This window comes from Varroa destructor, unplaced genomic scaffold (genome assembly GCF_002443255.2).
Source record: "Varroa destructor unplaced genomic scaffold, Vdes_3.0 BEIS01000002.1, whole genome shotgun sequence".
Taxonomy (NCBI): domain Eukaryota; kingdom Metazoa; phylum Arthropoda; class Arachnida; order Mesostigmata; family Varroidae; genus Varroa; species Varroa destructor.
The window spans coordinates 49848916-49876249 of NW_019211455.1; the positions used below are offsets into that span (position 1 = coordinate 49848916).

The 27334-nt window shown below is 40.9% G+C and overlaps 3 protein-coding genes across 8 annotated transcripts in view; 1 reads left to right on the top strand and 2 right to left on the bottom strand.

Annotated features, from left to right (window-relative positions):
- Positions 1–5424: 5424 nt before the first annotated feature.
- On the top strand, positions 5425–17368 carry LOC111243798 (uncharacterized). The gene is made up of 5 exons (XM_022789911.2): positions 5425–5568; positions 8688–9002; positions 12284–12672; positions 13337–13532; positions 13733–17368. The coding sequence occupies exons 2-5, from the start codon at positions 8721–8723 to the stop codon at positions 13895–13897; spliced, it is 1032 nt and encodes a 343-aa protein (XP_022645646.1). The 5' UTR covers positions 5425–5568; positions 8688–8720; the 3' UTR covers positions 13898–17368.
- A 376-nt stretch (positions 17369–17744) lies between these two features.
- LOC147757945 (myelin expression factor 2-like) overlaps positions 17745–27334 on the bottom strand; it is an 11839-nt gene continuing 2249 nt past the window's right edge. Inside the window, exons 1-4 of one of the 4 annotated variants that reach the window (XM_086980554.1) lie at positions 22849–23164; positions 22129–22174; positions 21723–21782; positions 17745–20732 (exon numbers count right to left, since the gene is read on the bottom strand). In XM_086980554.1, coding sequence (XP_086836680.1) covers positions 19277–20551 — 1275 coding nt within the window. In that variant the 5' untranslated portion in view covers positions 20552–20732; positions 21723–21782; positions 22129–22174; positions 22849–23164 and the 3' untranslated portion in view covers positions 17745–19276. The other 3 variants (XM_086980553.1, XM_022789904.2, XM_086980555.1) reach the window with 3 other exon arrangements.
- LOC111243797 (myelin expression factor 2-like) overlaps positions 23599–27334 on the bottom strand; it is a 6003-nt gene continuing 2267 nt past the window's right edge. For all 3 annotated transcript variants that reach the window (XM_022789903.2, XM_022789902.2, XM_022789901.2), the window contains one exon: positions 23599–26490. In XM_022789903.2, coding sequence (XP_022645638.1) covers positions 24857–26161 — 1305 coding nt within the window. In that variant the 5' untranslated portion in view covers positions 26162–26490 and the 3' untranslated portion in view covers positions 23599–24856. The remainder of the gene's footprint in view (positions 26491–27334) is intronic.

Sequence of the window (27334 nt, forward strand, 5' to 3'; positions counted from 1 at the left end):
ACAGTAGAGAGCACGGAAGAAGATAAACTATGAGCGAAAACTGCAAGAACGGATGCAACAACAGTAGTAATAACTGACGGAAATTCGTGTTAGAAATAGTTTTAAGAAAAAATAAAAAAAAACACAAAGGTTTCCGTGCCGGAGTTGAAGGAGGCCTCGCATCAATGGTTTAATAACGTCGTAGAAAAACATAAGCTCAATGCCCGGACAACAAATACTACCATCTGAGCTTTTTGTAATAGAAAAATACCTATAAAATGTTTCATATATTGACGCCAGGTTCAACGTCTACTATATCAGCGTAAGAGAGTTACTCGAACTCATTAACAGTCAGTCGTCTGATCTGGCCAATTTGCGCTTCAGACAGTTAATAACCCCTCTGCCAGTACCATGGCTGCCCCCTTTTTGACCTACTCGTCAACAATTGAATTTTTTTCTCTAGATTCATTGGATTGGCCGCCGCCGCCGCCGCCGCCGCCGCCACCACTACGAATACAGCCTTTATTTTTAGGGCTGAGTGTTTAAAAAGATTGACTCATATCTCCACACACATCAACGCAAATAGTTGCTACGCGACTATTGTTTGCTCCCTCTATGAAATGTGCAGAACTTCAGGAGATTAGTAATTTATAATCTATATAGAATACTTAAATTATAATAAATCATGAAATGGGATTATTACATATCGGGATAGCCTTTTAGTATATGTAGAAATGAATTAATTAATTAATTAATCCTCCAGGCCCAACGAGCATTTTTCGTAGTATATGCTTGTAGTAGTATATATTTTACTTTAATGTAAAACGTGAATATCAAAGACGACGTGGTCAAAGAAGATATTTGGGAAAATCAAAAGGACGATTAGATAGTCCATGATACGATTCTGTTCAGATGACCCTGAACCTCTGAACATTTGACCCTCTTTACCATGCGCCTATACAGTGAAGTTCAGACAAGGACGGACTGGTTGTTTGTCAACGAATGCATAACAATACGTAAAGCTCTCTAAAGGGAAACCTCATTTGCCTCAAAGAAAATGAAACATATCGATTGTTCGATCATTTGTATAACAGCAACTCCTGTACTCCTTAGACTGCTGCCGCCACCTCCAGCTTGGTTTACTTCTTCGGCTGTTTTGACATTAACGAACATCAACTATATCGGATCTAACATAATTTTAAATAAAATATAAGGAACATCATATATATATATATATATATATATATATATATATATATACAAAGCAATTAATAATAAAACCGTATAACCTATAAATATCGTATAGAGACATGTTGAGCGACGCACGCAATACCGATGCATAAAACTGTCATGACGGAATGTAGTAGATAAATAAAGGAAACTTGTATAGGCAATTTTGGCCTTTTCCATTTTTTTAGATAACTATTGACTAGCATTTACTGGGGCCATCTCTACTTACCGAGTTCAGAAACAATAAAACTTCCTTACACACATAAAAATGTTCGATAAACAGCGTCATTAAATTACTCGGAGCCGAGATTCGACATAATTTGCCCCCTATTTTTCTTCCCTTAACGTAAGAAAAAGATATTCTTGAATACTGCTAATAAACTACTAAATTACTAATAAACTCGAAAGCGTAATGTGCTTTTATGAGGTGGTGATTTAGAGAACGCTTTAGGTTCCCATATTTTCGGGCTAAAAATTGTATATGTTCACTTGTTTGCACATTAAATATACAGTCGCGACTTTGTGTCGCGTCGTGTGCGTAGTCAAGCTTTTTTGGTTGTAGTAGTAAAACGCAATAATAAAAATATTTGCTTAGGGTAAAATTCTCGGCTTGTCCATCGCTCTATCGCTGGAATACGTTACTGCCACCCCTTTCCCGCAGTATAATCTCCTTCGCCAGGGTGTTTCTGGCCAATTTTTCCGCCCGCGTGATTTTTGTCGATAATAATCATCAGCAGTGCCCTTGCCACAGCCCGATCTGGTCAACGCCTAACCACCCCTCACGTCGTCTGATCTTGTGCAGTGAGCAAATATTTTAGGTAGGTCTCGAAATAGTGTAGGTCGTTCTGTTAAAGCCAATGGCAACCTATGACACTCTGCCGCCGAGGGGTCATTCTGTATTATTGGAGAATATATACTGAGACCTTCAAATGTGCGTACGTTTGGCTTAAGCGAAGCTTCCGCTAGCTTGCCCGTTATGGAATCTTTAAGGTGCTGCCTTATGGTCCCTAAACGTAGGTCCCTTAATAGCAGTTTATTCTAACCGAGATCAGTTAATTAGAGTAGGTTACCTCGATCGCGCATTTCTGCCTAAAAGGCCCATAGCTATAAGAAGTTTTCATGGCACTACTCATATTTTGAGTCATAAATGGGCCGTTCTTAGTGAGTTGAAAGATTTACGAACCCATTTAACAACATAGCTCCTAGTTCATAACCACCTCACGCTAACAAAAATCTACCATCATTAAAAGCTGATAAGTGATTGTCTAATTTATTTAAAGCTATAGATTTTATATAGCACAATATGTAGCTTATCTGCTAATAACAAAACGAAATCATCCCCTCCCTATTCTTAGGCATCAAATAAATTTACGAGTACTAAGCCATCATCGAAGTGGCAGAGATAGCTTTGGTGGTCCGTTTTAAGGTAGCGATTTGGCTTGTGGGCATCGCTTACTTAACTGATTAAGTTATCACAGTTACGGCACCAGCGCAAAATGCGCCAAGAGATTTCGCGCAGGACGCTTTTATGAAATTCTAATTTCAATTCATTCGTATACTCGCACTTAGAACTTGTCTATATACTTACATGTTTCTCTAACTTCGATAGAAAATGATTCTCGTTGAATTATGAAATATTGCACGGCAGAATCCTTCCGCATACGACTGATTGAAAATGCTAAAATAATAATGAAAGCCGCTTTTTATTCTGATAGAAGATTCGAGTCTATTCAAATAAAGTTACTTTTCAATCCAAACTACGAGTTACCGATTTTGTAGTGGCAAAAGTGTCCGCTATACCAATGCCCACATTCTGAATTCACTGATATCTGTTGTGAGAAAAAATTTTCACACTAAAACACTTTAACTATTTGTTGATAATTACCTATTCTCTTTAGTAATATCTTTATAAGGAAATAGTTACGGTATTTCCAGTAGCTCCGAACATACGTACGATCGACACGGTACGTACGTTAAATGACGCAATTTGTCTATGCACATTTGGCGTATATACATATATATAATACATTGAGGAATGACAAAAATTCTAACATTACGTTTTCGGCAAGAACAAGTCGAGAGCCGTGGTTATCGTATGCCCAAACTTCCGCCTCGGTAGCAGGAACAGAGTGCCTTAGATGCACTAGCCTTATCGGGCGTAAAAGAGACACTTGTTTAAACACACACCACATAAAATATATATGCTTAATGCAAAAAAAAAACATATATTATATGCCATTATGACGTTCATCCAACTTTTTACACCTTTATAACCGGTAACGTTTTGCGCTTATAGCACGTTATGATTGAGTTCGTTTTTATCCACAGCGGGTTTTTATGTAGTGTATTATTTGCGTTCCTACCAATCGTTCTATGTCTTTTATCTATTATTTATGCGATTCTGAGGCAAAAAGTTGAAGCGATTAAAGATTTTAATTTTAGGTCCACCTAAAGTAAATCACTACTCCTTTTTCTATATATTTTCTATTATAGATACGGTCTGGAACTGCCAAATTTTGCAAATCTCATGCCTTGTCCTGATCTAATCGTCGGTTCGGCACCGAGCGAAAACCGGTGCCGTATTATTGTACGTATATTATAGCAATAAACCTTTATGCGGTAACTGACGGCTGGCCCTAACAAATCTATAGTCGAGTTAATATATGGCCGTTGCGATCATAAATTGAGCTTCTACTTATTTCTTTAATGGCCATGAACAGCGGATGAGTTGTCCGGAACAAGACACGTACAAAGATCAAGCGACCTTCCAGGACGACCTACATTTTCGTATCATGCAGCCATTGCATAAATGAGACTTTTATGCGGACGGACGAAGACCGAATCAGCTCGCCTCACTTCATAATTGCTATATATAGCACAAGTACGCAATTATGCATTTTATGTCATGCGCCGGCAACGCCAATAGAGTCGAATCATGCGCCATCCTGCCTGATTATGACGTCTTTTAGCTTTGCAGGAAGCAAATATTTTGCTAGCTTTTGGCCTTTTAGTAACAAGTATGAGGTTGCTTGGCAAACGAATACGCTCACAGAGCTTACAGAGTAATTTTTTCGTAGATATGTTATAATATTGAATCTGAAAGCTCAAGCTTAAAAAGCTAGAAAACGTCTAAAATATCGTATTTTAGACTTCCGAGCTTGCTAAGCTAATCCTTTCGGCTCAACACCTGTTGAATGCACATTTACTATATATATATATATATATATATAATATATATATATATCTCTAAAACAACCGCACGCGCAAGTGCAACATTGACGTTCTATAGGAGAAAAAAAAATACGTAATGCGAATTAACTGAAACGTATAGCAATATTTTTATCGCGAGGTTTCACTTAAGATATTGTTCGCGATTGAGCTACTATGCGGCTGTTATTTTTTTTTGTTGAGTATGTCGTTTGCCTTCTTCCTCATTACCAAGTAACGTACAAAGGTTTACTGAACGGAAACTTGTTTGAACGGTTTGAAAAAACTGTTATAAAACCGTAACTATCATACAAGTTACCAAGACTCTCTTGCTATCCCACAGTAGTTTGCCCCGGTCAACACAGTTCTCCGGCTTCCGGACAATTTCAGAATGATCTGAAACGAGGTAAACATGCGCTCGCTCTCTTTGCTGCTATATCGAGCACTTACATTTGCCTCCACCTGTCTTGTGTCGACGGTATTACTAAAAGTGCCGTCCCTTCAAAGACAACGCACCTCTGACGACGGAGTACGTGTCACACTGCGTTAATATTACGTCATAAATGGCCAGCTGAGCTGCAAAAAAGATTAGCCGACAACAAGGCTACAAACATTAGCGACGAATCGTAAGTGTTGTTCCGACTCCAAGGAACGGTATCTGACGACAAAGAGTACCTGACGTTCAGTATGGAAAAGTGGAAGACTCACATCGAATAGAATGGTGGACTGGCCTACTCGCTCCGTCCATGACAGTGCATTCAGCGAAGCGAGAGAACAGTCTATGGTCTACATATGTGACTGTGTTGTGGGCGCCCATAGGCTGCCGTACTGAGTGTAAGCTGTACACGTGACGTGGCATGCGGCACCTAGTATATGCAGTGTTGCGAAGGGACACAAAAGTAGCGAACGGAATATTCTAGCGTGCGGTCGTCTATGTGATGCGCATGGGCCAGCTTCCCTCGGGTGAACCGCCCGGGAAAAAGGGGAGAGTCTGCTGCTGCTGCTGCTTGAAATGTCAAGGGTGACTTTGGCGGAAATTTTGTGTTGTCATGCCTAGCCGCCACGCGGGCCAGTGTGACTCGACACCTTCACGGAAGCTTGCAGAGGAAAAAAAACCGACGAGTGGATAGGTAGACAGCAAAAAGGTTAAAGGTATACTATCAGACCTGCTATCTATAAGAACAAAACGTAATTGCAAGGGAACGGGAATGGCCGAAACGAAAACGAAAACTAGGCGGCGTCGTGTACTATTAGCAATCTTATGTAGCAGCAACCTAAGCAAAAACAGATCTATACTTATATACTTATTCGCAACAGCTTATTAAAGTACTTATCGAACGAAATTTTGCCGTGCTTATACAAAAAGATATGAATGGACTTGTTGCACAAGACCACCTTTATCCTTGCAACGAGGTTTTCATCGAAGAAAATAATTCAGAGTACCTCGTAGCATGGAGCGCATAAAGAGGACCAGTTGCGGGTTTAAAGGGGATTTTCTTGACACCACGTTGATGTCATTATAGCGTAACTAGAACTCGTTACTGAACGGTACCCTTCTTCTTTTACGGGATGTCGCTTCTTACTCGCGAACTGAAATTTCCGGGCGTGCCGCAGCATCCTCTAGACGAAGGGCTGGCTGACGAAGGACTCAAAAGCATATGCGCGTACGAACCGAGACTTTTTTCCAAACGTCCTTCCTCGCTTCGCTGCCTTTAGCAAGCTCACCGTTCAGCCTCCCTCGCGGCCCTAACAAGATGGCGGGGTTACTTTGTTTTGGTCCTGGTCAAATAAATACTATAGTCCTAGTGGTAGCAGTCGTGGTAATAGAATAGTCGTAGTGAAGAGCCAATCTTCGCTGATGTGATGCCTGGCTAGGAAGTGTGCCTGTATCTTTTCAAGTTCAATAGGCTTAGATCCCTGTTACCCTTTCCCTCTTCTAGGGACTAACTGCCGAATGCGCTACGGAGTTTGGTTCATTCTTTTATCAGAGGTAGCGGTAGCAACCAGTTCCAGCAGCACTACCATTGCTAGTTGAGAGAGGAAGGTGAAGAGGGGAAGGCTAGGGGGAGTGTAAAAGCGCTTTGCGACAGTCTCCGCTACGACGGCGCTCTTAACGGGGGCGGCGGCGGAGCTGCTGCTAAGCAGTCGGAGCCCAGTCGTCGCCGAGCAGAGTGCTCGCCATGGTTGCTTAGCGGACCGGGTGACTTACGCGGCCAAGCTACTGTCTGTGAACAAAAACCGGCACAGACTCCTCGTCATTGTCCTCAGCCAACGCGCTGCCAACATCATCAACCATTTCGCCGTAGTTTAGAAGAAAGCCAATCGAAAAGGCACGCTAACCGTAGCCACCTCATACAGCGACCGAATCTGCTGTATGTGAACTATATGAACACGGCGAACTATGTGTGCGTGTGTGTGTGTAGCAGAGGCGCCCAACGTGAATTTCCATCCAATCCAGGCCAGCGCAACCAGTGAGCGTACTGTGCAGCGATAACACCCACCAATGTTTAGCCTATAATAGTGTATAGAATTGTACGCAGATTCATCCAGACGACAGACAGCGACAGTCGGTTTCCGTTGTGCTTTAGCTAACACAGCCACAGACACACTGCCTTCACCTAGAATGGGCCTGAACCGATCTGGGTTAACGTGGACAGGAATTTCCGCCACGAACGACGCAAGCTGCTTGTGGGTCGTGTACTGTTAGTACATCATTGTCAGTCCTACGAGAAGAATCCGTCAAACCCGGTGAGCGAGAAGCAGACAACGCAGCACCATATCCACCGTGGATAAGGGGCCGCGTTGCTTCAGTGAGCACCAGAATGGCCCGCAAGTTCAACCATTCACCCAGAACTAACAAGTCAGATAGTTTGTAGAGCCAAGAGTCCGCGTACATATGAAAGATGTAATAATAACAGATATTTATACTAACAGCTACTGGCATTACTATTATTATGCTATGTGTCAAGAAAAAAGAAAACAGCGTACGGTCGTCTGTTGTCTTCTTTCAGGAAAAATGTTGTATAACATTAATAGCCCATCAAATAAAAGCGCTTCTGTAAGTTCTTCTGTAGCCTCATTTTACCGACAAAGTCTGTGCAATAACGGTAATTGAAGTAGCAGCAGTCTACTCTACTTAAGATACCGCTTACTTTGGTCGATTCTCATCTCCAGAGATCTTTTCATCCTGAACTTTCGTACTTACCTTTGCGTCAAGTGCTATACACTCTATAAGCTATCCGTAGTGCTTAATTTAGTATACACGCGCACGCATACAACGAGCGCAGTTCAGCCCATCGTTTCAACAGGCAGCGCCGCAACCTCGTTAACTAGGGTGTTGTCCAAACCTAGATTCTCAGCGTCGCCACTGCCTCCGCATCTACGCCCCCGATGCTGAGACGCCACCCCATTGACGTCATCTTCCTAAAACACAATCGAAGCTTGCGTTTGCTATTACTTGCACTATAACTAATGGTACAGATAGTAGAATTCTAATTAGACCCATATTATAGTCATAATAATAATAATCCAAACTCCCACCTGTCAACAATTGCGGCCCAGACTACGGTTATCTTTAAAAGTTTTCGAACTCTTTCTCCCCGAAATCCCGTTCGTATAACAGCTTGAAGATCAGAGAAAACTTTGTACAAAGAAAGCGGCAGTGCCTACTTTAATGCATGTCTTTAAATAAACTTACCCATTTAAACCTGGCGTTGTCCTTTAGCGAACCTGAATTGTTCGCACATTTCGTAGTTTTAACCTGAGCACATTCTTAACAATGACAAAGCATTACTATTAGCAAAGCATTTCAGATAATTAGCACGAAATGAATGCGTGCGCCAAATAATCGAAAGATAAATAGGACAGCTCTTAGAAACAAAAGAAAGAATAAAGGATCTTTTTCTTCTGTTTGTGAAAATCGACAGACTCGGCAAAAGATCGACTGCAAAACCAACTCACAGATCTGCAAAAAGTATATCGTCACTTACAATTTTACTATAGTGTTTATGTTATTTTTCTTCTGTTTTCCGTAAATCTTGGGGTAATACTATGATTCATAGCTATCGATTTTTGGCGACGCAGGTGGCACCACTCGACAGCGATTGTGTGTGTGTGGGTGTAAGTTGTCTTTCCAATATTATACAATAAGCACCAATATGCATTGTTACTCTGTCGATCGCATTCAGGTATATATTTGTCTTGTTCGGTTTCTGTTGCTTTCATTTTAACAATGTCAAACATTTGGTATTCATCTATTCATTGTTGTTTAGCGCCGTCCGTTCGAAGGAGACCATCGGACGCAGATGGCGTCCACCGACGAAGCGATGAGTGGCGATTCCTCGACAGATCCACTAGGTGCCGACGACACAGAACACGGACATCAGCAAACTAGTGAAGTGGACGACGATGGCGGTGATGATGATGACGATGGCGATGGTGATGTCAATGAAGATAACGATGAAGACGACAACGACGATTCATCGTCGCTATCTTCGGAAGACTTATTCGAATCTGACCTCGAATCGGAGTCGTTCACCGATGTCACTCCGCTACATTCCATCTCCAATTCGCCCCTGCCAAGTCAGGTACGTACAGCAGAAGCCAAATGAGAGCAAGTATTTTGCCAATTGAATTTGTTTGTGTATAGGTCGGCAGTGAAAGGATAGAAAACTACCTAAGACCGCTTCAAATACCTGATGTCAATTTTTTCAGTGATTTGGCGCTGTTACTTACGAACTTAGAAGCTCTCCTAAATGTGGGGAACGCAGCTTACGAATTATAGGTATAGGCGTAGGGGTCTTGTCAAACCCTTTTGACACAGTTCCTAAAAAAATATCGGTAAATATTCACTATTTATTCGTCAGTCCTAGAACAATATCCGTAAGATTTACCATAAGTTGAGTAGCAACGTACAATTTTTTTTTGGAAATTGCTCCCTCATTCGGGTTAGCGTTTATAATAAAAGTCAAACACAATGGGGATACGAAACAGATTATGAACTAGACTCTTCGACTCGACGTTTCGATAAGCTGTTTTAGTTTCGTGGCTGTTATCCGCGTATCATCACTATCAATACCGTTGCCACCTTCTCCTCCTTATCCAGAGTCGTACGAGACGTTTTTGAGCCTGCACGTGCGCCCAAACGGATGTAACGAATAAGTCTGAACCGGTTGAACGATAGGGATCTACCATCTAGCTATAAGTGGCTCTAGAAGCCGATATTCCCATTGTTACTTTTTCTAGGCTGCTTTGCCGTTATTTATCATAGCATTAAAAACCAAGATATTCGGATTAGTAAGACCGTCTCTACTCGGGCTTTGTCAGACTACTGTCGTCCTGAAATACGTCCTTATGTCACTAGTAATCCGTTCCGTGGGTCAGCATATGGCTGCTGTAAACAGATAGGCTCCTGGATGTTAGTTAGCAAAACACTGTTTCTTCAAAGCTTCCTTCTTTTGTTTTTCCTGAGTGACTGCACCTACTCGTGCAACCGCCGATCGTCACCGCTGAGACCTCATCCATATTATTTACAATATCGATCTTTACTCGACCTCTATTCCATATCGCCTATGACGGCTATTGAAGTGCCATTCGCTATTGCCAATTAATGTAGTTGAAGATATTGGCGTACGGTAAGTTTTAAAGTTAGGAGAATGCTGAGATTCCGTTTACAAGATCCGAAATTCGGCCGACGCATAGAAATACTGTTTGACACGTTCTTATTCCTAAATTTGCCAGGAATCCATATGAAACCCCCAACATTGCACGACTACTTGGAGGCTATACTGAAATTTGGATTCAAGAGCGCAATTCGGCTTGTTTTATATGAGAGAAAAATATCCTAATTCGTGCTGGTAATATTAGACATTGCCTTCAAATGAATTTCAAGGCCCATCTGTAATAAGCCATTCTATTACTGAGAGCGAACCGAGAGTGGTCACTACATTTACAGGACCGAACCGGGATGCATTCGACGTAGGATAAAGCAAAGTATTGACTGATATAAACAGGTTTTCCTACAGAGCGGGTTAAAGCGTTCAATTAGTGGCTGAGAAAGTCGTCGCTTCCAGAACTTGAAACTTCTCGGCAGTCTTTTAGACTGCTTCTGAATAGGACTGTGAGTTGCTGCTACACAAAGAATCTTAAACGAGCCTAGTTCAGCGCAAATTTATTTTTGTCGGCCAGATGTTTAACTTTTTTCAATTTACCTGAAAGCCAAATTGTTCATCGTTTCTTAAAACGTCATACCAGTTATGAAGCATCAGGCATAGCAAGTGGCGGTACGAAATTAGAAAGCCCCTATTGGATAGATAATTCCATGGTATTTAGTTGCTGGGGTTTCATTATAGCCTTAGACGAACCTCATTGCTTATCTAAATGACTTCAAGTTTCGGTTTGCTTTACTCTAACATTTGATAATGTGTTTCCTATTAAAACAAATATTACACTACGTTTTTGAAGGCTGACGCTGCATTTTTACTGATAAATAACCATAATCAAGTATACAAATATGTAAATAGAAATGAAATTATTCAAATGTGTTTGTATTTAAGTATCTCAGAACGTTTCCTCATTATGGTTCTGAGAAAATGGTCGTCGAGCCTACGATTTCAGTATACATTAATTGCATTTTTATGCTAGAGCCATCGAATTCAGAGGCTTAGTATTTGTTCATGATAGAGCCGCAATACTTACTGAATCTTAGGTTATTAATATAATATTTTTTATATATAGAGGCAAACGTTAATTGAAACGGATGACGCTCTTGATAATATTTTGTGGCAAAGTTGTCTCGTTTGACAAAAAAAATATGCTTAGACTAGTCGGAAAGGGTTGATTTAGGATTCTTTTAACAATTATAGTTCGGTACGGGTAACAACAAGCATACATTACTATCGATGCATGACAAATCCCTCTTACCTGTATCGCCCCCCGAACGCTACCAGACCATCATCAACAATTTAGTAGAATATTAGCCGTCTGTTATTTTATTTTGATTTATTGCTGTCAAAACGTCGCACTTTAATACTTATATACGCTTCGGCGTATTACATTTTTGCGCAGTGTTGACACTTCTCTGCATCATTTACTTTTTAGATAAGTTGAACGAATTATTTTTCATACGGCGAGAACTAGAAGCAAATCTAAGGACCTCGTTAAAATTTAGCTTTTTTAAAGAACCCCGCATAATAACAAGCAAAAAGTTACCAATTGTGAACTTAATTTTGAAATTCTCTGCGTCGACGAAGAAAATTTACGTTGTTAGCTAACCACAGAGAACAGAAGGTTTTCCTTCTAGATCTGTCTGTAAAGCGCACAGGGCTCTATATCGCTGACCCAATTTAGGGTGGACCGCTCTACAAAATTGGGTCGGTCCAACGGCCGGCTCAGGTTACAACCCCGGATTATGATCCCGGACGGTAATTGATGCCTGGCAAAAAAGTAAGGGACGGAACCGGTGTGCTCGCTGACGGGGCGACACTGGGCGAAGGTAGCGACCTAGCACACCGAATATGTGCGTAACTGCGTCAAAAACTGAGAAATGGAACAGGTGAAAAGGTAAAAATCACCAAAGGGTCGACGGAAAGGCGGTAGCGGCACTGTTCATTAATTTCAGACGCGTTCAGTCGCTGCGGGCTTATAATACCTATAGTCCCGTAAACCCGTCTAAGCTTCCTGAATGTCCACTGAGGAGTCTTCACTATGGGAGGGAACTCCACTTTTTCTGGGTGTCGAACTCATCCCAATAGTCTATCCTAACGTATCGGCTGGATATAGATTATATTGAAAGCTCATAGTGAACCCACATTGAGACTCAATATACATATATATATATTACTTTTCTTATGAAACGGTGTTACTACAGCCGATTGGCACGGTCGCTTCAAAGCTTCGTGAATCAGTCGGACACATAAACGAAGATAACGCCGAGGAAAATTCTTCAGCATCATCGTCGTCTTCTGAGGAAGACAAGCCGGGAGTAGGCCACGCCGATCGCAGGAGCAGCGGCCGCACTTCGGGTGAATCGCGAAGCAGTTCTATAGGCTCAAGCAGAGTGGCAATGAGAAGAGCCACTGTTAAGAGGGCACCAAATAGGGCCAGTTGCCACCAACAGAATGGAACTGCCTCCGTAGAACCCCTACAGATTAAAGCCCCCGGAAGAGCAGCGGAGGTTAGCCATCTGACAGATGCTATGCAAAAACTTGGCCTTCGAGGTACTACGATCAACAATAATAGCACTACTACTGCTCTCAGGTTCGTATAGAGATATACGTACATACGCTACAAATGAAAAATTCTTTGAAGATCTGTTTATAAAGCTAATTGGTAATAACTCTATATAAAGGGATAGAGCACACAGATATACCTCAGAAAATGAATCCGTTGCATCGAACATCGCACTCGCAATCCGATTTTACGGCCTTGACAGGACTTCGTATGTGACACTACGGTGGTTCGTATACCATGCACTTACACCACCTTTTCCAGTAGTACGATTTCATAAAATAACTCTTGCACGATACCAGCCTTCAATGTCGACAAAGCCTGCTTGACTATAAGTAAAAAGATTAATTTGATAGCATCATAGCGAATCGGTTGAGGTGCGCCCATGCAATTATTTGTTATTTTAATTGTATCTTACGACCAATTTTTCAACCAACAAACCAACCGGTTTTGGACGCCGCCTTAACAATCGTAACTTAGTTGTTTATCAGTTGTTCGACTAATGATAAAAGCACGAGCGGCCAAAAATGCGTTGCTTAATGTGTATATATATATGTATATATATATATATATATATATATATATATATATATATATACAAAATGCCGTTAACTAGTGTTTGTAAATTTGTTTAGAGCCTCATAATTAGTTTTCCACATGTTATTTCATGTCGTGCATTATCTTTCTTTCATAGATCTCGACGACAACGAGAACAAGAGCGACGTCTTGAGGCCGAAAACGAGCAGCTGCTCAAACGAATCATTGCACAGCAATCGCGAGTGGCGGAGCTGGTCTCTGCTGGAACTGGTGCCCTTGCACGGGCGCAACATGTGGCGCCATCAACGGTCAACCGCAAGCGACAGCAGAAATTTATTCATGCTCAAAATCTTGTACGAACAGGGTTTCAGTTCTTATCACATATCTTAGGTTGAATGATAGAGTGCACTGATGTTGCGTTTTTTTTTAGGGCCTCAGACTAGCAATGTGTTTGGAACGCGAAACAAATTTCAATAGCAATCGATATCCACCGCTAACACAAAGGCGTTAGGCCTCATTAAGGGTTACGTTTTTATTCTTGGAATTTGAATAGGCCCTCCACAAAAGGATCGAGGCTGCTCGCAATGGCTCCACCGGAACAATCGGAGCTGGAAGCGGTGCTGCAGGATTGGGCCGTGGATCCTTAAGGAAGCCACTACGAATACCCTTACATGGATCAGCACAGCTGCCAACCCTTCAAAGGCAGGACAGCAGATAATAGGGGCAAAAGGACGCCAAATAAAGAGGCTATTCGCTAAGTCAACTACTCAGCGATGATTATTTGTTATTAAATTATTGCCGACGTGAATGGCAAAACGTATGGCTTAAAGCAAATGTAAACAATGTAAACATGCAATAAGTATAATACACATTGATGCCACAAGAGTAAGGCGCATCTACAGGCTGTTAAAGATTGCGGCAGCGGACATGTGAGTATTCTACCTAATCTTCACCTGCTTAATTTAATGTCTAGTGGATTGGTGACTGAAAGCGAAGTAAAGCAAAACGAAGACGCTGAATGATAGCGTACTGGACAAAAGATGTAAAATATTAGCTAAATTGAAAAATCATTACCTATTGTCATTTGCAAATGAGACTGCTGTTATCAAAATCCTACGTTCCTTTGACATATGACAACAGCACATGTCCTCTTTGACCTAACCAAGTACACAGGGCATGCTAATGGCGTTACATCAAGATAAATTAATCCGAAAAGGCAAGAAAAACGTTATTTAGTGTTTATATCGACGAAAGTAAACACCAAAACGCAGAGATAAAGGAGACGAACTGTTTTGCCATTGGTATTAGTCGCATTGTCCTTATACAATAAGCTGAGTGTGTAGTACTTTTTTTTTGTAACTAAACCAATCTTTTTTTTTTATTTGCACCGTTCGACATATTTTTTGTAAATAGGAAAGAAGTTGATACGCGTATATGCCAACGCGTTGTTTCTGTCAGTGCCAGACCATGCGTGCCGATGAATAACCAGTTGTCTTAGTTGCCTGGCGCTGATGAGTATAAAATTTGCAGGAAACCATTTGCGTCTGACAAACAAAAAGACATACGCATATGTAGATGTGAAAGATGCTTTACTGCTCAACAAACGTAAAAACAGTGACCCCATAACGTTAACACGAAGCTACCTGCGCAGCTGAAACAAATAAACAGTGGGTATTATTATATTTGTCAACATAGTTTCAAGTACCACACCACACCACAGGTGAGCGTCATGTATACTAAATGTGATTACTCGTTGACATTTCTAAAATTTCGACTCGTATAAACCATTACTACTACTATTATTTGTATAAATGCATATGCGTAGAAAGACTAAAGTACTATTGCATTAACTGCTGTAAATGTTCAAGAGTCTGACCTTAGTGCGGAGGCAGAGCAAGACAACTGCAATGTCCCGTCAGCATTCCTCAACAAATGCGTAGAGAAACAGACTCTGATGAGAAAGTTGACAAAGGAAGTTGGCAACGAAAATACTAATTATAAAATATACTAGAGGCGATAAGAAAACAGCCTCTGGATTATACCATAAAGAAACGATTCTAAATGAAGTCCAAAAAATCCCGTATATTTCTTATCTCCACTCATACACATACTTTACCGGCGCTTCACGTTGCGCGGCGACGACGCCACACGAGAACAAACTGAATCAAAAAAAAAAAAAAAAATTAACTAGTTCCCTAATAATGGTAATATTAGCAAATAGAAGGCGCCACTGTGATCAAGCTTCCCACTCCCTCAGGCGCCTAATTTAACTCGTTCCATTGTCATATCGATTGCATATATTAGTAAAGGCCTAATTCAACACGCGATGGCATCAGAATATTGTGCACGATTACTTTGGCAACCATCTCCGTTAACCGTTTAAATCTTGTTTTTTTTTTTTTTTGATACATCCAATCGCCTGTTAAATCTTATGATCAGAAGGGAAGACTAAGCGATTTATTTGAAAAAAAAAGTGAAATTCACTGTCGACGTCCTGTAAACTAGAAACTAAAAGGCACATTCATTATTTTTCGCTTGTTCATCATAGCTAACGGAGCGTACATCAAATTTTACCATTGCAATTTAGCAATAACCTGTGTATACAGGTATGGCGAAAACCGTTCCATTCAACGCGAACCGGCGTAAGGAAAAATAGATATACTATTTATTAATGATATAATAATAATAATGTTAAGTATGGTCATGAGGAAATCAAGTGCACAGCCGTGAATACACACTGTTACGTCAAGCAAAAGCCAATGCTAATACTGAACCTAACTTACCATTACGTTGTCATTGTTATTTCTGTCATTCGCACTATATCGAAGCATCCCAAACTGTATTTAGGTAAACACCAAAAAAGTAGGTTAGCCATACTTCATCATGCAGACATATTATGTTCAGTCATTACGCTAATTCATTACTACACTAACATTATATCAACTGAATTATGCTTTCAACATAGTTTTTTGATATTTAGACGGCGACGATTTTTGGTGCTATATCCTATAGGCCCTCTACATATAGATACAAGTGTGTAGACTGGAGTGCGTGCTCGTGTGTTTATCTAAACGAACATTAGTCTCTTGCTGGTGAAATGACGACCTTTGCTTTCTGTAATAAGTAATGATCATAATAGTAATAGTCGTAGCAATGATAGTCGCTACACTAAGTAAATACCGCAGATTTAAGATAATATTAAATAGAATATAAGCGATGTGTGTCTCGCGCAGTATATACAACAATCCCAACAAGAGAAGGGATTTATTTAATAAACTATAATAGTATACCCTTATTTTTAATGAAGAAGCTGACAGACAATTCGTTGCTCCAACATCCAACAACAAACAAAATTTTTGCACGGAAAATCGGTGGCTCCACAGTCACTTTCTCAACATTTCTGCGAGTGAAAACCTCCTGTCATTCACTTTCATTGACATGAATTCGTTCATATATTTTGAGTGTTATCAAAGACACCCAAACATAAATTTTACGCAGTTACAAAAAAGTCTCTTTAATCAAATGAAGAGCAACTGCAAATTAATTGAAAGCAGAATGTGTGCTAACAATGTCGGGAATAGAGCGTGCGATGACAGGTAATGAGTGCTGAATGTATATATAACATATACTGCAAACCGATACGGCCAAAATGTTGTCAGCTACCTAATTATTACTGAATCGGAACTGCGTACTGATATAGAACCTAACAGTCGGTTCATTACTAAATGTTGATCATTGACCGAGGTGGAAACAGTACATGAGGGATATCTTGAAATTATTGCAGACAGGTACCTATTCTCGGAAACGTTAACAATCTGCAAGAGGAATTGATAACCTTCATAATGAGCCTAACAGCTAGCCTCATCCCGGTTGAGTGTCGAGTTCCGGCCCAAGATAGAATTCAATCGAAACATTATATCTTTCGGCAGTTTTTGTGTAATATAAAGAATAGCACAAAATATGCTTGTAACAGCAAACGGAAGCATGATGCGATATGCTAATGGCTTTAATAAGAGCAAATAACACAGATGACCTTGTTTTCTCTGTGTTGGCCCTATAAGGTAACAACAAATTACGTGAACAGTACAATACTAAACAAGAAATAATTAAATTGTCATTATTGTGGACAATTCATTTTATAATAACATGACATAATAAAACAATAAGCAAACAGTGTTTCTCGCCACAAGCGTTGTGCGTTTTCCGTAGTATCAAACATACGCGGTTTGACTAAAGTACACACAAGACAGTGCTGAATGTATACACCTGTATGAAAGCACACCTCTTTAGATATATAGCTAACAAGTACATTCTACATACTAAATTTGCGTAGACAAAAGCATAATATTATAAAATTTTGTACAAAAATCAGTTGTGTCACTGGATAGTGCCGTTTACGTTACCACATGTATACGTACAGATAGATAACATAGACATCTGACGCTCAAGTATTAATCGATATATTACAGAACACTTATCCACAGAAATACCTAGAAAGTGAGTCGATTTTGAAAGATTGGGTAGGTAACCTAGCGCGATGAGCAAACTCAAAACAGGTGCAGAGCTTTCATTATGCCAAACGTTTAGGTTCTATTTTTATTAAAATGCTTAGAATATCTCTTGACTGCAAAAATGAAAAATCTTAAGTTTCAATCTGATAGAGATGGTCATCTTACCGGGTGTTTTTTTGAATACTGGATTTAATATTTAATATATGGTACTAATCAGTCGAAGAATCAATAATGTGTTGCTTGGCTATTTTTGTGCAACTTTTTTGTAAGTCTTCCTGAGACAAGCTGCAACTAGATTCATATTTTTATCTTCAGCAGAGCAATCTAAGGTAGTAATGGTACGTGTGCAATTAGATTATATTTACGTTGTCGTTTATCGACCACATCGTATGGCTAATTTCATTACTCGTAATAAGCACTATTAAGAGCAGTCTATGTCAAATTTAGTGAAGTTCGACTCCTCGCATGGCATACCATTAGTTAGTCTCACAGAACCTGAATTTTAATGAGAAAATAATTTAGTAAACTTATACATGTATAATTATATATTTTTTCACAAGTACTAACAGTTACCATTGATTTTTCACAAGATAATTTTATATTCAAATAAGCTTCCTAATTAATTTCCACGCAGTAAAGATGCAGCTGAAACGCTCGGAGCTCGTGCATTCACATTTGGAATGATTATCACACTTGTTCTCTAATTTAAGCTCACTATTTGCTTTTACTTAATTTCAAATTATTTTGAATAACTAATTTTTTTCGATGAACGTTTTTAACAAAACATTCGAATGTCTAATTCTTTCCCATTAGGGCACAGTAGTTGCACATATATAATTCATTTAGGTAATTATATAACTACACATATATGACCGTGCTGGCTTCTGTGCGTTGTTGTATATCCACAAACAATCCTCGAATTTCTAAGTCTATCGGTACACTGGAACTGAGCAAAATATATACATTACATATTTTCAGCATTCTTATGCCGCTGATCAGCAGGAAAATACAGACTTAAATATCATTCCCTTAACCATTTTCTCGACGTTTCACTCTATTTCTACGTGGCATGAACAAAGATGATACTGTTTCATGTACATCGTCACCAACAGAAAGCTTCTGTAGAGCCAATGGTGGGCGCTGCCTAAAATGAAAAACGGCCACTCTGTTCGGCAGCGATCTCGAGTAACAGATAGGAAAACCTTTTTTATACCAGCGCAACTAAACTCTCTATTGTAATAATTAACCTGCTGTCAATCACAATAAAAAACAACCGAACGCTCAGAGACAATTTGAATTTTTGTGCCCTTTGGTCCACCCTAGGTAAACATATCGCAATAACTCGCAAAGTTCATGTAGCTACTGCTTCGTAACTTTTAGTTTGTCAAGTAATTCTGCCTTGAGGTGTAAAGATTTGCTACTTGCTTGCCTCTATCGCATCGCTTTTCCGTATTTAACAATAAACCAATCAATGGTTATTCAAAAACTAATTGGCTAACAATAATGCCCACGAAAAATGGGCGAGCTCCATACTGTACACTGTACTATGATAATTATGATAATAGATAACTATAGGCGTTCTATACTTAGTATCCCCATTTAGTATCCTTATCAGCGTATTTGCCTTTCTGAGATCCCCCTAGCCCACTATCATTGTTATATCTACTTGAGCCGCCTATAGAGCCGTTTCGAAGCGATCCTGAACTCCTGTTCATACCGCTACCAGCACTAAGTCCGCCGCTGACACCGCCGCCAATTATTCCACCAGTAACGATGGAACTTGAACTCGAAAACAAATTACCTCCTCCAGCCTGATGTGATGCTGCCCGTGGATCTAACGCGTTCGCCAAAGCCGCCAATGTTACCGGATCTTGCGGATATGCAAGAGCTCCAAGCGCAGCAAGAGCTGCAACAGGTAACACCGGCGGAGGCGCTGGCGTCTGGGAAGGTGTTGGAGTTGGCGGGGGTAATGGAGCGCTGCCTACAGGAGCGAAATCTCGCGGTAGACGTAAGGCAACTCCGCCAGGCCCTAGACCCTTGCCGAGACCTTCAAGACCGGCTGGCAGCTTCAGCTCTTCGTTCTCCTTGCGATCCATGCGAATTGCGAGAGAACGGCCCTGGTAAACTTGACGATTGAGCATAGAGATTGCCTGCACGGCCTCTATGGGATGGTCGAGTTCGACGGTAGCATTACCCTTTGAATTGCCATCCTTGTCCATGTAAAGATTCACCTCAAGCACACGGCCACATATCTTAAATAGGCGCTTCAAGTCAGCCTTAGTGACCTTATAGTCAAGGTTGCTAACGAACAATTTGTTTGTTAAAGGTAAATCAATTCCAAGGGAATCGAGAAATTTCGGCGAAAGACCGTATGTGTTAAAGGTCGGCCCACCTGGCCCGGGCCCACCTGGGCCTTCCGGAACACGAGATCGGCCATAATCTCTTGGCGATGGAGAGAGGTCCCCCCTTCGGGTGATGGGACTTCTGCTTCGGTGTCTACTATCTCCCCGATCACGATCTCTTTCCCTATCCCTTCTAGATACAACTCGCCCAGTCGAATCCCTTTCCACATCGTAATCCTCCTTTACCACAAGAAACCTCCCGTTGAGCTCATGCCGGTGCAGCTTTTCAATAGCTCGTTTTGCCGATTCGGCATCCTTGAACTCAACGATGCCGCATCCGCGAAATTTGCCGTCCGAATCGTCAAAGTAATGAACAAAAGAAACCGAGTTATCACCGCATTCGCGCTTGAAGAGATCTTTCAACTCAGTCCACTTCATATCGAACGGTATATTAGCGACATAAACACGTCGATCGGACGGAGCCCGTAGTTGAATTGGTGAACGATCTCTGTGCGCCATTTTAAGGTACAAACCAGCTGGAACTTATTGATGTTCTAGCACTTTTAACGACGTCGTAAAGGACCCGATCAGATGGTAAAGCTTCGTCAAAGGCTTTGATCCTGCGTCGCAGACACTCGTTAAACAGAGAACGTAAGGGTGACGGTGTCAAACGACAGCACAGGCGTTCTTGTAGAGAAATCTGAAACAACATGAAAGCAACACAAAGATGCAGATAGATACAAAATACAGTTGATCTTGTAATCCTAGTGGCGGATGAAGAAGCCCGAATTTTCATCCATACAAACAACGCCTCTAATATAGCATTGCACCAGTACGAATATACGAGTGGCTGATTATTTCACGGAGTCATATAAATACCAGTAAATATTTACGTGGATTTTGAGCCGGTTAGAAAAAGCAATAGGAAATGCAGCACGGAAAACAAATCTCCCCTCAGTAAAAGAAACACCATCGAATATTAAGAGTGCTTGTAGATTCACGCTTATGTTAAATACATGACTGGATATGGTGAGAGAAAGGAGACGCCATGGTTTGTTGTCAATATGGACACGTTTTATAAGCACATACGCTATATTTCATTTCGTATAAGCTCTTTAGTTGCTTACAGATCAGGCTGCTGCTGATTAGTAGTGGTACAGTTCAGGTGATGCTGAATTTGCGTAAGCTAAGCTGTAATTAAGAAAATTTCATAAAGTCCTTTTATGAACTCAAATGAAAGCACCAATGTACCTGTTGTGCGGCCTGCTTAAGAATGTTTGATAGGCCTGAGAAACAGCTAATAAACAATTCCGACTGCTATTTGCTATAATGTCAACAGCATCTTGCGCTTCAAATCAGATGTCAGCGTAATAGCTGTTCGCCATAATGGAGTAGATGTGGGAAACTCTTTTACGAAGTGGTTTCCCCCGGCTGTTCCGTTAGGGTAAGAAATTCGTAGGTTAAGATCTGACTCAGGGCGCTAGATACTTCTCATACCAAAGCGACCAGTTAGCTGCACCACTCCTTTTGATGGCAATAAAAAATCTGTAAATATCTAAATTCCGCCGTAAAAAATATTTGTAGGTGATCCACTCATAGCCTTTGTACTTAAATTGACTGCATACGACGGCATGCCTATCTAGTGTAGAGATATGTAATAAAAAAGCTGAGAAAATTAATAGAAAGTTACCTCATTTCGAAAATCTTGAAGGGCATCCTATACAGGTTCGGTTCCTCGACCTAAGTAACCCTAGGAAGCGATAAGTAATTTCAATTCGAAAAATAATAAAATGCATCCTTAATTTAAAACAAAATGGGCCAATGTGATGCTACCGGTAACAAGTGGTAATATGTTTTGCTGCAAGGCTATTTAAAGATTCCTTAACAAATGCCCTCATAATCAACAGGAAATTTAGAAACCCCTACGCTAAATTCAACGTTACCTCGCATGAGGAGAGGTTGAGTACGCTGTACTTTCAAAATAAGCCCTCATTTCTTTGTCTCGGTTTTTGTAAGTCGTATCGGAGCACTTCAGTACGCGCTCCAATTCGAAGTATATCAATCAAATGCATTAAACTTTTTCCCGAAAGACTTACTTGCTTTGGGTAGGATTCGGCTGGTGCACCATCCAACGACAGCTGACTACAAACCCAATCATCAACAAAAATCACAACAGTAAATATCAACACAGTGCACCGGAATACCAACTGAACAGCGTCGTCTGCTCGATCTATGAATGATAAAACACCCCATCCTTTTCATGTGGCAATATGGCACTGGCGAATCAAATTATCGGCCCCATCAAATGAGGAAAATATTCTTTCGAGGCTACTATTTCTGACGAACATGTTTAACGATAATTCCAAAAAAAATGTTTAATATATTATTGATTTCTGTCCTTTAATATGTAATTTATTATATCTTACTGAATAAAATGGATGTTGTAAATTTCACCTATCTACAAAATACGTGAAAGAATTGCATGCGAAATTAAGTGGAAGTCAACACAGGTTAACCACATGCTTTATTGTGCGGTAGCAAACACTAACGCTGTATTAATTATTTTTAATTAGTTCTAATTAACCTCAATGGGTAGCCTAGTAAGCTTCGACAGAAAGCTAATCTAATGCTGTTCTATTAAAGCTTGCCTCGCATCGTTTTAACAACCTTTTCACACAGTGAGTTCCTCAAAACACGGAAACCATTGCTTACCCGGAGTATGTATTTAATAAATAGTATTTGTCATTTTGTTGAGGAAATTATGTAACGATTAATGATTAAGGCATGCACAATAAATTTACACTTATTTTATTTACTGTCATTGATGAGTATTGTCGGCAAATCCAAACTAGGTTTCCATTAGTTTCCATCACAACAATAACGCCATCTTCTATTCGACACCACTCGAATTTTTGAATACGAACTTATCACTGTTGCAACGACACTACTGCTTTGCGCCAATACTTCTCTTTGTTCGCACTGTAGCTCAGCGCTTGAGCAGTATATCCAAGTGCGTGTAAAAGTAGGGCAAAATTAAACTCCCGAAAATATAGATGATCGTCATGAAAAGTTTTTCGAAATGGTTTCTCGTTTATACTGGCACGAACTCCAAACTGGGAAACCTGACATAGCCTGGAGTAAAAATCATCGTTATACGTCAGCAGAATCGTAATAATTTTGGGAATGTTTTACGGCAGTTCTGCCAAGATTCTGGAACTAAAAATGTTGCTCCTAGTAGACCATAAATGTTAGACCGGAAATTCTGGGGAATAATATTCTTTCTACAACAATAAACCAATACAAATGTTCTAAACATAATTCATCATGTTATCAATTCAAATACTAATTTTTTTTTCTTCAAAAAGTTCAATTCAGTTTAGCAATTTTATTTACTTAACCTCTTAAGTGTGATTTGTTTAAAGCATCCTACCGAATTGCTTTTTTTAATAATTTATTGGTTCAAATTTTCTACAAACAAATATTGCATTTAATCATAGTAGTCATGTGCTTTATTGCTAGGATGAAATAACCGGCGACTAAGACCTACAAAAAATAACAGACGCACACACAGTTCGTAAACATATCATACTTTCTGGTTTTATTTGAACATTTTTTTTATGCATACCATGCTTTCATTCAGCCTTAACAGTTTTCGGATATAATAATATTAATATTAATGATGCATGTGCTTCATCTTACGCGTTCTCCTATTTTGTTATAAAGAACGGTCTGTCGTTCATGTAAATTATCTTTTGCGTCATCACGATGGTAATAATCGTATACCGCCATAAATGTTGATTCAATGATGCACTACAGTTGCGTTCCCATTATTGATGTACCATGCGGACTTCCTGCCTCAAGTGTCCTATGACAATACTGGTATAATACATGTGTAAATGTGTGTGAATTATATATGTATTTATATAAGGATAAATCTTTAACTAACCGATATTTGTGAATGCGACATTGTCTGTTCTACATTTCAGTGGAGCGAGGGCGTAATTTTGTCGACCCTGTAAACATTATATGCTAATAAATCATTGTTATCGCAGGTCGATGCCACAATTTAGTTAGAAATCAATTTTTCAAAAGGATTCAACAGGAATTGAAGAAGATTCGATAATAGACTAGACCAGTGGATATCACTGGAGAGGAACCAAGATCACCTCCATTTAGACAAATTGCCGTCGTTCATTTTTTGACAAAAATTCATTGCCTGTGAATCAACGACGTTCCTTCTCACAATTGATCGCTGCCATTGGAATTTCGACTTTTCAGGATAACTCAATCCATTTACAATTAGATTCAAGATTTTCAATCACGCAGAGCCTTCGGCATTTCTTTCGTTTTACAACTGTACTGCCTCAGTATGTTTCCACTTGTTTTTGCCCACTCAAGCGATTCAAGGGGCGACCGACTTCGTACAACAACCCTGCAACAGTCCGCAAGGTTTTCAATAGCCGCCACCACTTCAATCGATTAACGTACCACTTTGTAAGTTCACAACTCTTTGTTAAGTTGACCACTTACTGCACATAATTTTCTGTCTACACCTACCTGTCTTCAATCAACATAGTCGCTTTCGTCTCTCTCTTGATAGTAATTATCGTCATCATCATCATCATCCTCACATTGTACATGCCGAAAATAAAAGTCCAAACAATACACACATGTCCAAATTCGAACGCGACTAAGGAAATCCTTGTTTGAACATGAACAGTTCTTCCATAACCTCTCATAAATCTTGATCAGTAATTTTTGTTATTTTTCGTAATGTACTACTCTGGTAGCAGTTGCACTGTACTACCGCTGTGTAGTAACTTTTCAGTACCTCCATTTGGTATCATCATCAGCCCCATATTTGCCACCCCCGTTAGCGCCGCCCATTCCTCCATGACCCCCGCCTCCTAAGCCATGACCATCGTTCCCGTATTTACCCGATCCCATTGAACTGCCCATCTGATTCATCGAGCCCATTTGGCCCCCGCCCATGGAACCGGCACCTGTGCCCATTCCACCGGGTCCACCCCCGCCCATTGGCCCTCCACCCATTGAATTAGCCCCAGGGAATAAACCGCCACCAGTCTGACCTGCGGCGAGTGAGCCGAGAACCGTGGACAGAGCTGCTAAAGCAGCCCCTGAAGGATTTCCGAGAGCCGCTAGTCCAGCCATAGGGTTAGCGTTAGCTGTTACTGGAGGAACGGGGGCAGGCGTGGGCACTGATGGCTGCGGCGGTGGAGCAGGAGCGCTACCCACTGGTGGGAAGTCCCGTGGGAGTCGAAGCGGTACTCCGCCTGGACCAAGACCTTTGCCGACACCTTCGAGGCCTGGTGGCAGTTTTGGTTCCTCATTTTCTTTACGGTCCATCCGAATCGCTAGAGAACGGCCATGATATACTTGGCGGTTGAGCATCGAGATGGCTTGCACAGCCTCTATGGGATGGTCGAGTTCGACGGTGGCGTTGCCTTTTGAGTTCCCGTCCTTGTCAACGTATAGCTCCACCTCAAGTACGCGGCCACACAGCTTAAACAGGCGCTTCAAGTCGCTTTTCGTTACCTTATAGTCGAGATTAGCGATGAAGAGCTTGTTGCTGAGTGGTAGCTCGATGCCAAGAGAATCGAGAAACTTGGGCGAGAGACCATACGTGTTGAAGGACACCCCGCCAGTACCAGGGCCACCCGAACCCCCATGGCCACCATGTCCTCCATGCCCCCCATAGTCTCTCGACGGCGGAGAACGTTCTCTTCGAGGAGGACTCCGATCTCGATGTCCGCCGTCTCGATCACGTTGTCTTCGTGTTACCACCCGTCCCGTCGAATCCCTTTCAACGTCGTAATCTTCCTTGACTACAAGGAATCGTCCATTTAGCTCATATCGGTGAAGCTTCTCAATAGCCCGTTTTGTCGCCTCGGAGTCTTTAAATTCGACGATACCACAACCTCGGAATTTGCCATCCGTGTCCTCAAAGTAGCGAACGAACGATACCGAGTTCTCACCACACTCACGTTTGAATAGATCCTTCAACTCAGTCCATTTCATATCGAACGGGATATTGGCTACATAGACGCGGCGCTCGCATGGCGCCCGGATTTGGATTGGTGAACGTGAACGATCCCGGTGCGACGACATTTTCGGCTAAGACGCTAAACGAAATCGACGGATGCTCTATAGTGCCTTGAAAACAGAAGAAGTTGAATGATCGGCCTGTGTCACAAGTTCTGCACGAAGTTGACTTCTTGGGCGTAGAAGACCCCACCACTACCCTGCGCCGACGGATGAGTGAGTGAGTAACCTGGAGTTGACGCGACACAGGAAAGCAGAACACAGGAAAGCAGAACAGCTGTTGGATAACCGGGGCGGCACCGCGGCCGGACTTGGAAGGAGCGTCTCAAGTCAAAGACGAGGAGTCACACCACCAAGATCCAAATGAAGAGGAGTAGATGATCTGCAAGCTCGTGCTGAAATGGTCAAGTACGCGGTCAACGTGGTGTTCGAACCACTCTAGTCTGGATCACAAATCACTGCTTCCTCACTGACCCCTCACACGGTGGTAGTCTGTGGGCAGCACTGAATTGAAATTCGGAAGGATGGTGCTAGCAGTTGTACAAGGGAAAAAAGAGATTCGAACAATTCATCGTTGGCTGTTTGGGAGGGTGAGCATATCGAAAGTGGGGTGGAAGGAAAAATATGAGATCAGACAATAATGAGTAAGAATAACGTATTGTACGAAATGATGCGATCGTCCATAAGGAGTTTCGCAAGAAATAGAAGTCAGAAGAAAGAATCAACAAGGGCCCCAAGAAACGACAAACAATACGCCAAATAATACTTGCAACAGCAGCAATAACACTTAACGGGGAGGAGCAAATACAGGGCAAACGAGAAGCCGCAGCAACAACAACAATATTCAGAGACAGAGTGCGCACTTGCCGACTTTACAAAGAACATGAAGTAAGTTGTAGGAAGATTTGCGTTTTGAAACTTAGATTTTCGAGTGTAAAACGGCTTTCTTTGTCTGTACCATGACGACACCAGAACTGGTAGTTAATTTCGATTGCGAAGCATCTCTAAATATCGACGATATAAGAACTATATAGAGCAAAATTAAGCCAAGGAGATCAATTTAAGAGCCTATGAACTTTTTTGACAACCGCTTGCTCACAGGATTGTGCGAACGATGTAGCAGTACCAACTCGAGCAGATGCAGATGAATAAAAAGATCGCATACCACCAATCAAGACAGATTCGAAATACTACGAAATTATATAAATATATATATATATATGTATATATATATGATAT